The sequence below is a fragment of the Phymastichus coffea genome, unplaced genomic scaffold (assembly GCF_024137745.1).
Source record: "Phymastichus coffea isolate CEN01 unplaced genomic scaffold, Cenicafe_Pcof_1.1 PCOF00136, whole genome shotgun sequence".
NCBI classification, from domain to species: Eukaryota; Metazoa; Arthropoda; class Insecta; order Hymenoptera; family Eulophidae; genus Phymastichus; species Phymastichus coffea.
In genome coordinates, this window is record NW_026706947.1 from 522,605 (window position 1) to 533,467 (window position 10,863).

The window sequence follows — 10,863 nt, forward strand, 5'->3', positions numbered from 1 at the left end:
CACTATATTTCAAAAAATTGGATAAGTTATAAAATATGTAATGCATATTTAATAAACAAAAAAAAATTTTTTTAATTTACATCCACTCTAAGAAAACATCCTTAAAGTATGTTTGGAATATTGTGAAAAAAATTTTAAGCAGTGTTTAAAATAACAATTCGTAATTTATCGATGATCAAAATTATATTGATTCATTTGATCTTATATTAATGATTTTATCAAATGAAAATTGTAGGAATTTAATATATATAAAAATAAAAAAAATAAATCTGTTTTCAATTGTATTTATTATAGCTTAAATTCAGAAGATTTTTACATGCGCAACTTATATAATTTATTAATTTTAACATTAGTTTTGTTTTCTATATTTTTAGACGTCTAATCTGAATAAGACAGCCATTATATTTTTTACTACAAATTCGGTTATTGACATTTAGTAAATTATATTAATTTGCTATATAATAGTTTTCACGTTTTAATTTCAATTACATTGTTTAAATAGCTATTCAGTCAGATTAATGAACACGGCGAACAGACTACACTTTACACGAAGCAGGAGCTAGAGTGGACGACTTAAAAGCAGTCAGGAAGTGATCTCGAAGTAAACTATTCGATTCGACCAAGCAGTAGCCTAAATCGAGAGTATCGGACTCAAGGCATTTTGAAAGAGGTTACATACGAGTACGACATCTGGTGTGTAAATGATGAATTAAAAAGTCATGTTACGTTAATTTTAATTAGCTTATCTGCTTACCATCTGATCAGAGAGCGTGTTTATTTTTTTTCAGTTGCATCTCGAAATTGTGATTTGCTGGTCAAACTTTTTATCATGTACGTTAAAATACATATTGTTGTAATTTAAGTTGAGTGAAACTTAAAGTTTTTTTATGTTATGACCGTAATAACTATTTGGACAAAAATTGTATTATGAAATAATCAAGTTTCATAAATTGCGTTCCTATAAGTGATATTGCCTATCACATTTTAAATGAAAGCGTTATATCAATGGTCCATTGCTAATAAAAATTAATGTAACTCATATGTTGATTCAAGTGGAATATTACTTATTACTATTTCATTTTCTATAAAATGCAATATTACACAATAGTTTATGTTGACCTTGACCTAAGAAGATTGATATAAATATACATCATTTTAAGTTCTTTTGTAGATAGAAGTATACAACATGGTTACTATGTTACGTTCAACCAAAATAACAGGAATCAAATGTCCAACAGGACTGAGCTTTCATACAGCAGTAAGTAAAAGTTGAGGAATATTATATTTGTAATCACTATTTCATTTGTAATATTTATTTCAGAATACATGTTGTGAAAAAACAACAAAGCAAGAATTTTCACAAAAGTTAGAGAATGGTCCACAATTAGAAAATTTTATATCTAATAACACTATTGAATATAATGGAATATTGAAGCTAGCAAAAGGAGATCATAAGTCACGGCTGAGACTTCCTCCATGGCTCAAGACTCAAATACCAATGGGTAAAAATTACAGTCGCATAAAGTCACAGCTTCGTGATCTACGTTTGAGTACCGTGTGTGAGGAAGCTAGATGTCCAAATATTGGAGAATGTTGGGGTGGTGGAACTCATGGAACTGCTACAGCTACTATCATGGTATAAATACTTTAAAAATAACACTTCAGTAAATGTTTTATAATTTTACAATTTCAAATTTAGTTAATGGGAGATACATGTACAAGAGGATGTAGATTTTGCTCTGTAAAGACAGCACGGGCTCCTCCACCACTTGATCCAGAAGAACCGAAAAATACAGCAATAGCAGTTACAGAGTGGGGTTTAGATTATGTTGTTTTAACATCTGTAGATCGTGATGGTGAGTATAAATATTTCTGTGGATGATTTCTAGTGCATCGGTTTTACTTGAATTATTAATTCTTTCATACATATAATAGATATAGAAGATGGTGGTTCTAGTCATATAGCTACTACAGTACAGGAACTCAAGAAAAGGTATGTTCTCTAATATTAATATAAAAACTAACAACTTTTTATAAATCTAATTCTGACATTTTTTTTAGGAGTAACATTTTGGTTGAATGTTTAGTACCTGACTTCCAAGGAAATTTAGATTCTGTAAAAACAGTTGTTAATTCTAATTTAGATGTTTATGCTCATAATATAGAAACTGTTGAAAGATTGACACCTTTTGTTCGTGATAGACGCGCACGATATAAGTAAGATTAATTTACGTAATAAAATCTTTATTTGATTGTTTATTTAGATAGATTTATAAAAAATAACTACAATATTAAATACATATTTTATATAGGCAGTCACTATTAACCTTGCAAGAGGCAAAAAAGATCAATCCAGATTTAATAACAAAATCGTCAATCATGTTGGGGCTCGGTGAAACAGATGAAGAAGTTATGCAAACAATGAAAGATCTCAGAACGGTCGATGTTGAAGCGATTACATTAGGACAATACATGCAACCAACAAAAAGACACTTGAAAGTTATTGAGTATATAACACCAGAAAAATTCAAATCTTGGGAAAAAGTTGGTGAAGAATTAGGTTTCCTTTATACTGCCAGTGGACCATTAGTTAGGTCTTCGTATAAAGCTGGCGAATACTTTTTAACAAACATTTTGAAAGAAAAGAGAGCTGACAAAAATGCAAAAGAAAGTACATAAAATAATGTATGATAATAATTTCATTTGACTTTTTTAAATGAACAAATTATGACCTAGAAACAAATATCAAAAACTAATTTTAAAAATTGTTAATATTTGTTAAATTATTTGAAAAGTTTCCTTTTTATTATTTACTTTATAATAATATAATTGTTAATAAAAAGAGAATATTATTTTCATATTCAATTGTGCACATTTTATTTATTGATCAATATATTTAAAAATTTTTAATTTAGCTAGTTTGTGTAGAAGAATACACAACACCAACATTTTAATGTCCGGCTGGATCTCGAGTTTTGTAAGTTTTAACTGTTGTAAAAATTTATAGAATAAACGAACATCGTTTGTTATTTTAAGAAACATTACGGTGAATTAATCTTTATTTTTTGTTTGTATTCAAAAGTTGAGTTCGAAAAATAAGAACAAGTTACTTCAATTATTCTGTATCCATAGCAGATTGTCTTTGCTCTGTTGCAACAGCAACAGATGGATCTCTTGGACCAGGATCAGATGGTGGATCTTGAGGCGGTCTATCATCAGATTGAATCTCACCCTCGGTCGGTCTTCCACGTTTGTCATCACCCTCAATTTCAGACAAATAACGTTGCATTACTATTTCATCTAGAATGGAAAACTCAGTACCTTTGCCAACAATACCAATGGAAACATTCTAGAATTCAAAAAATTATAATCAGTATAATAATAAAAAAATGTAATATAATAAAATCATAATTATAAACCTTAGTAGATAAATCTGCTTCATTTGGTAGAGTGTCACGTAATGCTCTTAAACCATGCTTAATAAGATCATCTAACTCACACCCAGGAAACTCATTCAAATGTTTCTCCAAATAAGTGCGAGCACTTTGTGATCTGGCACCAATAGCCATTGCTTTACAATCAAAGTAATTAGCAGATGGACATGTCTGATAAATATGTGGACCTTGATCCTAAAATAAAATATGTATTTAAAAATATTGTATTTCAATTACTGATTAAATGTAACTATTTTTCACTGACTTACATCATAACCAGCAACTAACAAACCAACACCATAAGGCCTTCTATCATAACGCTGTGTACAAGTTTGCATTTTGTTACCTAGTGATGTGATCAAGCGACTGACTGGTAAGGCATCATCATGTGAATATTTGTAATTCAGACATTCTGTTCTCATGTAACGGCTAGAAATATGGTAGCAAAAATGTGAATAAATTTAAACTGAAATACCATTCTATTTCAAATAATGAAAATTAATTTGATACAAACCTCAACATTCTAGCATCAGCAGTAAGACCAGACATGGCAATTCCAACATGTCTGTCAATTGGGAATATTTTTTTCTGATGAGAAGATAATTCTGATGTTGCTCTTTTCAAAGCTACAATTACAGCATGAGTCTTACTTTTAAGACCAACAGTTGCTGACCCCAGCTTTACAGCCTCCATTGCATATTCCACTTGATGTAAACGTCCCTGAGGACTCCAAACTGTGACATCACTGTCATACTGATTGCGAAACTAATCAAAATCAAAAGAAAATTAGTAAAAATGGCTTGTATTGTTTGGAGCTTATATTATAAATATTATGAATCTAAAGATGTCAAAATGACCGGCATTGTGAAACACAATGACGCGACAATAAAGTATAACACGTATTTGCGAAGTTTACGAATTGCAATTTCAGTAATTTTTATTAAAAAATAGTTCTATAATTAATAGAGTCATACGAAACGGTAAACTCTTAATTTACTTAATTATTTAATCTGAAATTATTTAAAAATCTACACATAGGTAACACACTTTTGAGGTTAGTTTTTAGAAAGTCATAAAATTATATTACTCACCATTTTCTTAAATCTAATTTATTTTCCAATAGCTTTCAATCGTTTTCACGCCTTGAAATATTAATGATGAACAATTGTTCTTTTGATTCTAAACCGTCACTTCAACTTACCATTCGCAAATCGGCGTGATGTATCAAAAATGAATCATGCAAGTAATCAACCTTATGGAAGTGAATTCGGCTCGGCGGCAGTGGGCAGCGCCAATTTCTCGTCAACTTAATTTGGTAACACTACTTTTGTTTATTAATTTTCAAATTAACAATATCAAATGTAACAAGTAATGGCACATCCTTTATAATATAGGATTATTAAGTGAATTTTGAAAATGATTAATTAATTCATCGTAATTAAAGTAAATCTTGATATATCAACGATTATATCGATGTTAAAATTGTCTCTAAAGATTTTGAAAATATAAATTCGTAAAATTAGAAAACTGAAAAGGTTGTATATACCATGAAATATATTATCAATAATAAGTATCTCATGTTTTTTTATTTTTACTGGCTTGAGCTCTCGGAACAAATTTTTTTCAAAATGAAAAGCATTGTCTTCCGTTTAAAAACAATATTAAATAAATTTAAGTATGCAATGAGCAAGAACGCACCATTGAAGAAAAAACTAACATAAGTATAAGGGAATAAAAAATTATTTAGGATCTACGTGAAAGGCGCTTTAAAACAATTGGACGATCAATAATATTGTGCTGGACATGTGAAGCGCTCAATAACCAAAGTATATAGAGTATTAACAAACAAGGCCAAAAGAGTTCAAAAGAGCTCGGGAGCAGATGTATGGTAATTCGACGCCGCGGCCGCACGCGCTCGCAATGTCGAAGATAATGTAGCCGTGATCCTAGCCTATATATATTCGTTCCGCAGCGCGCACCGCACGCGGCGACCAGCATCTCATAAAAAGACTGCCATTCCACCTGCGATATCAGTTTACCACGGCAACTCTCGACTTTCGACTTCTTGATCCGTAGCGATACCTGCACGTATACAACGAATTAGCAAGTGCATCGTAAGCGCGCCTCGTATAAAAGCCAAGCAAGCTTTGGATCGCGTCGGCAGAGTTAGCTTGCGCGCAAATCGCGATTTCAACGACCGCGCGATGGAACGCTGGGCTGGCAAAGTCGCCGTCGTCACGGGCGCGAGTGTCGGCATTGGAGCCGCTATTGTTAAACAGCTTCTGAAAGATGGTACGCTCGCTTATACATTTCTTCGTGCATGATTCTTTATTTGCTTGTGTGTATTCCTGTTGTTGATAAACGAATATTTTGAAACGCGTAAATATTTTAAATTGCACGCGCACAGATGACGAAGCCTTAATACAACACCTTCGGCTTGATTTAATGCAACTTATCTTGTTATGTTTGAGACGCGCGTGCCGTGGTTAAAGTTGTGTCACGCCAGACGTGTTTGATAATGTTTTCTTGCTATATCAACAATGAAGGGATCGAAAAAGAGTAAATTTTGATTAATTGTCATTCTCGTGTAATCTTGAACCGTTAACAGGTGTTTTTAAGAACAGCTACACTGAGTTTTAGCCCCCATTGTTATTACTGAAAATTGGCCATAACATAAATGAAAAGGTAATTATTCGAAAAAACTGTCTGGCTTAATTGGCAGGTTTAATCGTAGTCGGGCTGGCAAGGAGAGTAGAAAAGATGAAAGAATTGGTCGATGATCCCGAGGCGAAATTACATGCCGTTGAATGCGACATAACGAATGAAGTCAATGTTATTACTGCTTTTGCTTGGATCAGAGAAAATTTTGGCTCCATTGACGTGCTCGTCAACAACGCTGGTTTCACAAAAGAATCCACATTGTCTGGTAAAACTTTTTCTTGCGCAATTATAGATATTTGCAATTGATTGAAAATAAAAAAAAAATGAGTAAAACAATTTAATAAAAATTCTTCGGAGCTGTTTCGAAATGTAATTGTTTTCCGAAGAAAGTTATGGTTTGCACGTGCTGTATTGTGCAGATGGTAGTCTGGAGGATTGGCGTGTCGTTTTCGACGTGAACGTGCTTGGGTTGTGCGTTTGCACGCGCGAGGCCGTGCGCTCGATGCGTGAATCCAACGGGGAGGCTGTAATTATTCACATTAGCAGTCTGGCAGGGGAGAGAGTGCCAGCGGTGCCTGGTTTTAACGTTTATCCGGCCACAAAACGTGCCGTAAATGCCCTCGCGCACACCCTACGACATGAGCTTGCAGGCACGAAAATTCGTGTTTCGGTAAATTTGTTTTTCTTTAACAATTATATTTCTAGTGCCATATTTTAATCAGGCTTTTTATTCAAATGTACTTTGGCATACATTTTTAACAAAAAAACATGCATCTTTCAGACAATTAGTCCCGGCGTAGTAGCAACGGAGCTTTTAGCTAATTACTCCACTTTCACATCAGATATGTTACAAGCATCACCAACTCTAATGCCAGAAGATGTTGCTCAAGCAGTATTTTTCATTCTCTCGTTACCTCCGCACGTTTTGGTAAATATTTTAATTATTTCTGAAACTTATTGCTTTGTTTTATTAATTGTCAACGTTTCCTTACAGGTCCAAGATATTATTCTACGTCCCTTAGGCGAATCTTGGTAAAAGATATTCAGTTATACAACGTAAAATATTGCTAAAATTATTTCACATTTGAAATTTTCAAAATGATGCACCTTGATTCTCATACATATATTATATATTCTCACGTTAAGGCTAAAAATTAATCTCTATTCGTAATATTAATAAAGCTTAATTACCGTTGTAAATAATATCAAACTGTTTTGATTCTTGTAAAAGTTTTGATATGAATATTACGATCTTTAAATTAAAAATTCTAAGGAATATACAATATATTTTTATACAATAAAGAATATTATTTATTCTAAAACAAATAATAAACAAAGAAAACGTTATTGTACAGCATATTTAGAAAAAGTAAAGCTTAGAAAATTAAGAAAGAAATTTATTTTCATCGGGACTTCAAGCGGTAAAATATATAATAACAATATTTTAAATCACAACAGTTGCAGGAGTTTGAGCAGTAAGTATACTGCATTAACCGCATCTTTGCGATTCAATACCAGTCGAGGTTTTTCTTGCAAGGTTGATCGGGGCATGTCAATGTCTATTAATTCACGTACGATACTCTTAAAACAAAAAGAAATTCATCGTATATTCAATTAGGAAACAATTCAAACCTTAGGCGAAATTAGAGCTCATAAGTAATCCATTCAACTCGCAATAAGTTTAACATTGGGCTGCATATGAGATAATTTGTTCGAAGGTGATCGGTCAATCCACGAAGAGCGTGTTTAGTAATTGCGTGTCTGATGGAGATGGGACGATTACAGTGCATCATGTGCCAAGCGCAAACATCGTTTATGTTTACTAAATTACGCTTAAATGTGGTACTAAGTGCATCATTACAATTTTATTTTATTGTTACTTACACGAGGAAATTTAGCGGAGGACACAAAGCTTTAGTATTTAACTTGAATGTATAGGATCAGCTAAGCTTTTGTTATGTTGATACATTTTCTTTTTACAGTAAATTAAATTTTATTGAAGATCAATACATATTTTTTAACTTGCTTTATGGGATCTAAATTTAAAAACTGTATCAAACTGACAGCTTTTAAAACAGTTAAAAATACTAATAAATCTATAAGTTGAAAAAAAGCCACTTTAATGCATATTGCATTATACTATATTATAATATTATCATCGAAAAAATACAGAGCTTCCAGCCACGCTTTAAACGTTTTTTGCATATATTCGTATGTGAATGAACATTTTTTTCACACATTCTCGGTGGAACTTTGAAGATGTTTTGGAGTTCACATAATTATCATCATTTCAAACTATATACTCCAATGGAAAGTTTACTTACTCTTTTCTTGAGAAGTCTTAACAGAAGAGTCTAAATGAGAAGACTAGTAATAAGAAGAACAGGGCTAATTGAATAGCCAAGACAAGTAAGCGGCAGTGTAATTAATTCACATCCTCAACGTTTTTTTCAATACATTTCATATTTTTTAATATTACATGTTCATTGCTTAAACTATATTGTACAGACATGAGTTTATTTAAAATACATGCATGAATTTTAGATAAACATTTAATAATTTATTATACATGTTGGTCAAATTGGACAATTCTTAGTAGAAATTCCAAGTTAAATATAATTAACACAGAAATTCTGATCCCCTATAAGAAAGAATTTATAAGTCTCATGTATATTGAGTTATTTGAAATTTAATACTAATATGGTGCGTGAATAGTGAACAAATAAAAGATATGGATTTATTTTTATTATAATTTTATCAAATATAATTAGGCTCGTATTTATCCGGCATAAAAACCCCAGTCATAAGTAGGGAAAAGCCATCTAAATATAAGCAAATACAGTCGACGAATGTACAGAGTTATGCTACTTATTATAGTTAATACATTTCGGCAGGCTCGCTTTGCCTGTGAATGGCCATTCAAGTTATAGACTACTCGCTTACCACACGACGCTAATTGCACCTTGTGCGAGAAGGAAGGTCGTCTCCTAGAGCAGCACAGTGCCAACGTCTTGGTCACGGGCACGGCCCGCACTATGCTGCCCCTAAAGTAGGGCCGAGTTGCTGCTGTCTGAGCTGCCCAGGGTCGGAGACGCCTCAGAGGATATCACGCATATCCTCAGCTAGGCCTACGGGTGCCGGTAGCCCTTGTTGCGATCGTGGGTTCGACAAGTCACAAGATAAAAGGCACGATACTGCAGGAACTCGCACTCACATTCAACACACACGTTACCCGTGAAGGCTAGCACGATAAACTAACACAACGACGTAACAATTGAAAGCAGCAGTTAACTGAGCGCAACTAGGTGACTGAAAAATAATGCGACGAGGTGCTGAGATAGAGCTACGAGGTGTAAGGATCGAGTTCTCGAGAGCTACTACTGCTTCCTCCTTCCTGAAGAAGGATCAGAGCTTTCTCCAGCATTGGGCCTGTTCGTGGAGACAATTAAAAAAAGCAAGGTTTATAGTGCCGAATTTCCCTCCGAACGTTTACCTGCGCGACAATTGCTGGACGACCATACCGCCTGTTTTCTTTTGTATCGCGCGCGCACCGCTGGAACTGCCGCACGTGTTAATATTCTGGGTTTTCCCCATCCGCAAAAAAAAAAGAGAGAAAACATTAAGCGACAAAGGACCGAATCTCTAAATAAACTTTCACATTTACAACCGCCACCAAAAAATTGTTATAAATTATTACTCTCTACTTTCGTGCTATGCGCATGGAGCGCAGATGCCGCGAACACATGTTATCTCCAATTCTGTAAGAAAAGTTATTCTGTTTCATATAAAAGACACTGAAAGTTCAGAAAAGTTTTTAGTTAGGCAGTCACTGTCTTGTATTAATGATGACTTATATTTGTCTAGATTGCGAACTTGTATTAATTTATTTTCTTTTCTTATGATTACATTTTAATATAAATCACCCCTTTCACTGTGTGAGGTATAATTGTAAGTAAATTTCTCAGTATTTATTCACCTGCAAAACTGCAATAGTATATCACTCAAAGATGCATGAATAAAACGCAAACGATTTGAGGTTAGTACAATAAGAATACAATAAAACGCGACAGTTTAAAATTAATTTAATAAGCAATCCCCTAACGCTGTAAGACATAAAAACGCAAAAGCAAAGAACAGAGATACGAGGGGTGTTCAAAAAATAAAGTGACTATGGTTTTCTTAAAAAATATTTATTGGTGAATATTTATTTGTTGATGTGCCTGGGACGTCCAGGGCGAAGTTCGTCTTCGATATTCTCTCGGCCTTTTTGGAACAGCTTATACCACTTATACACATTTTTTTTACTCATAGTAGACTCGCCGTATGCAATTGCCAACATTTCAAAAGTTTTAGAGCACTGGATTTCATTTTTCACACAAAATTTAATACAAATTCTTTGCTCCATTTGATAGAAGAAAATCACCAAACACTTCTAACCTCTGACACCTCTGCCAGAAAAACAACACATGCTAAATAGTCAAAACTAGGTCTTAAAAGTTAGCACCCAACAATTGAAATATTGAACAAATCTATAAATTAATTACACCATTCGATTGGGCGGCTTTTAATTAATCACATATCGTTTGTGCGTCGATTATGCTCATGTTCTTTATGTGAAAAATTGATAAAATTAATTATGGGTGCTGGCGTTAGCACCCAAATTTGATTCTCCAAATATAGTGGTTCATATCGTGAAAATAATTTTTTACAATATATCAATCGTTAGTGCGTCTCACGCATTATTGGCACCCAACATAAAATTATTAAA

General features: G+C 33.2%; 3 protein-coding genes across 4 annotated transcripts; 2 read left to right on the top strand and 1 right to left on the bottom strand.

The window, feature by feature from the left end:
* Positions 1 to 494: 494 nt before the first annotated feature.
* On the top strand, positions 495 to 2,800 carry LOC131671804 (lipoyl synthase, mitochondrial). Of its 2 annotated transcripts, none has more exons than XM_058948532.1 (7): positions 495 to 831; positions 1,161 to 1,258; positions 1,322 to 1,636; positions 1,700 to 1,856; positions 1,936 to 1,993; positions 2,062 to 2,217; positions 2,313 to 2,800. In XM_058948532.1, the coding sequence occupies exons 2-7, from the start codon at positions 1,187 to 1,189 to the stop codon at positions 2,677 to 2,679; spliced, it is 1,125 nt and encodes a 374-aa protein (XP_058804515.1). In that variant the 5' UTR covers positions 495 to 831; positions 1,161 to 1,186; the 3' UTR covers positions 2,680 to 2,800. The 2 variants fall into 2 exon arrangements, with proteins under 2 accessions (XP_058804515.1, XP_058804516.1); XM_058948533.1 differs by having other exon boundaries at positions 1,172 to 1,258.
* Positions 2,801 to 2,951: 151 nt separating this feature from the next.
* Positions 2,952 to 4,680, bottom strand: LOC131671805 (proteasome subunit alpha type-1). The gene is made up of 5 exons (XM_058948534.1): positions 4,526 to 4,680; positions 3,949 to 4,199; positions 3,704 to 3,863; positions 3,420 to 3,629; positions 2,952 to 3,349 (listed from the first exon to the last, which is right to left on the bottom strand). Exons 1-5 carry the CDS (start codon positions 4,526 to 4,528, stop codon positions 3,116 to 3,118), a joined length of 858 nt encoding a protein of 285 aa, XP_058804517.1. The 5' UTR covers positions 4,529 to 4,680; the 3' UTR covers positions 2,952 to 3,115.
* A 772-nt stretch (positions 4,681 to 5,452) lies between these two features.
* On the top strand, positions 5,453 to 8,613 carry LOC131671819 (farnesol dehydrogenase-like). Its single transcript, XM_058948562.1, has 5 exons — positions 5,453 to 5,726; positions 6,157 to 6,360; positions 6,515 to 6,765; positions 6,877 to 7,023; positions 7,090 to 8,613. The coding sequence occupies exons 1-5, from the start codon at positions 5,639 to 5,641 to the stop codon at positions 7,129 to 7,131; spliced, it is 732 nt and encodes a 243-aa protein (XP_058804545.1). The 5' UTR covers positions 5,453 to 5,638; the 3' UTR covers positions 7,132 to 8,613.
* The last annotated feature ends 2,250 nt before the right edge of the window (positions 8,614 to 10,863 follow it).

Bases quoted from the DNA above. Each gene is read 5' to 3' on its own strand.
- LOC131671805 (XM_058948534.1), bottom strand. The intron at 3,630-3,703 runs GTAAGTCAGTGA...ATTTTATTTTAG, and splicing joins TGTTAGTTGCTGGTTATGAT to GATCAAGGTCCACATATTTA. The intron at 3,350-3,419 runs GTTTATAATTAT...TTTGAATTCTAG, and splicing joins AAGCAGATTTATCTACTAAG to AATGTTTCCATTGGTATTGT.
- LOC131671804 (XM_058948532.1), top strand. From the start codon at position 1,187: ATGGTTACTATGTTACGTTCAACCAAAATAACAGGAATCAAATGTCCA. The intron at 1,259-1,321 runs GTAAGTAAAAGT...TATTTATTTCAG, and splicing joins GACTGAGCTTTCATACAGCA to AATACATGTTGTGAAAAAAC. The intron at 2,218-2,312 runs GTAAGATTAATT...TATTTTATATAG, and splicing joins GATAGACGCGCACGATATAA to GCAGTCACTATTAACCTTGC.
- LOC131671819 (XM_058948562.1), top strand. From the start codon at position 5,639: ATGGAACGCTGGGCTGGCAAAGTCGCCGTCGTCACGGGCGCGAGTGTC. The intron at 6,766-6,876 runs GTAAATTTGTTT...TGCATCTTTCAG, and splicing joins GCACGAAAATTCGTGTTTCG to ACAATTAGTCCCGGCGTAGT. The intron at 7,024-7,089 runs GTAAATATTTTA...GTTTCCTTACAG, and splicing joins CGTTACCTCCGCACGTTTTG to GTCCAAGATATTATTCTACG.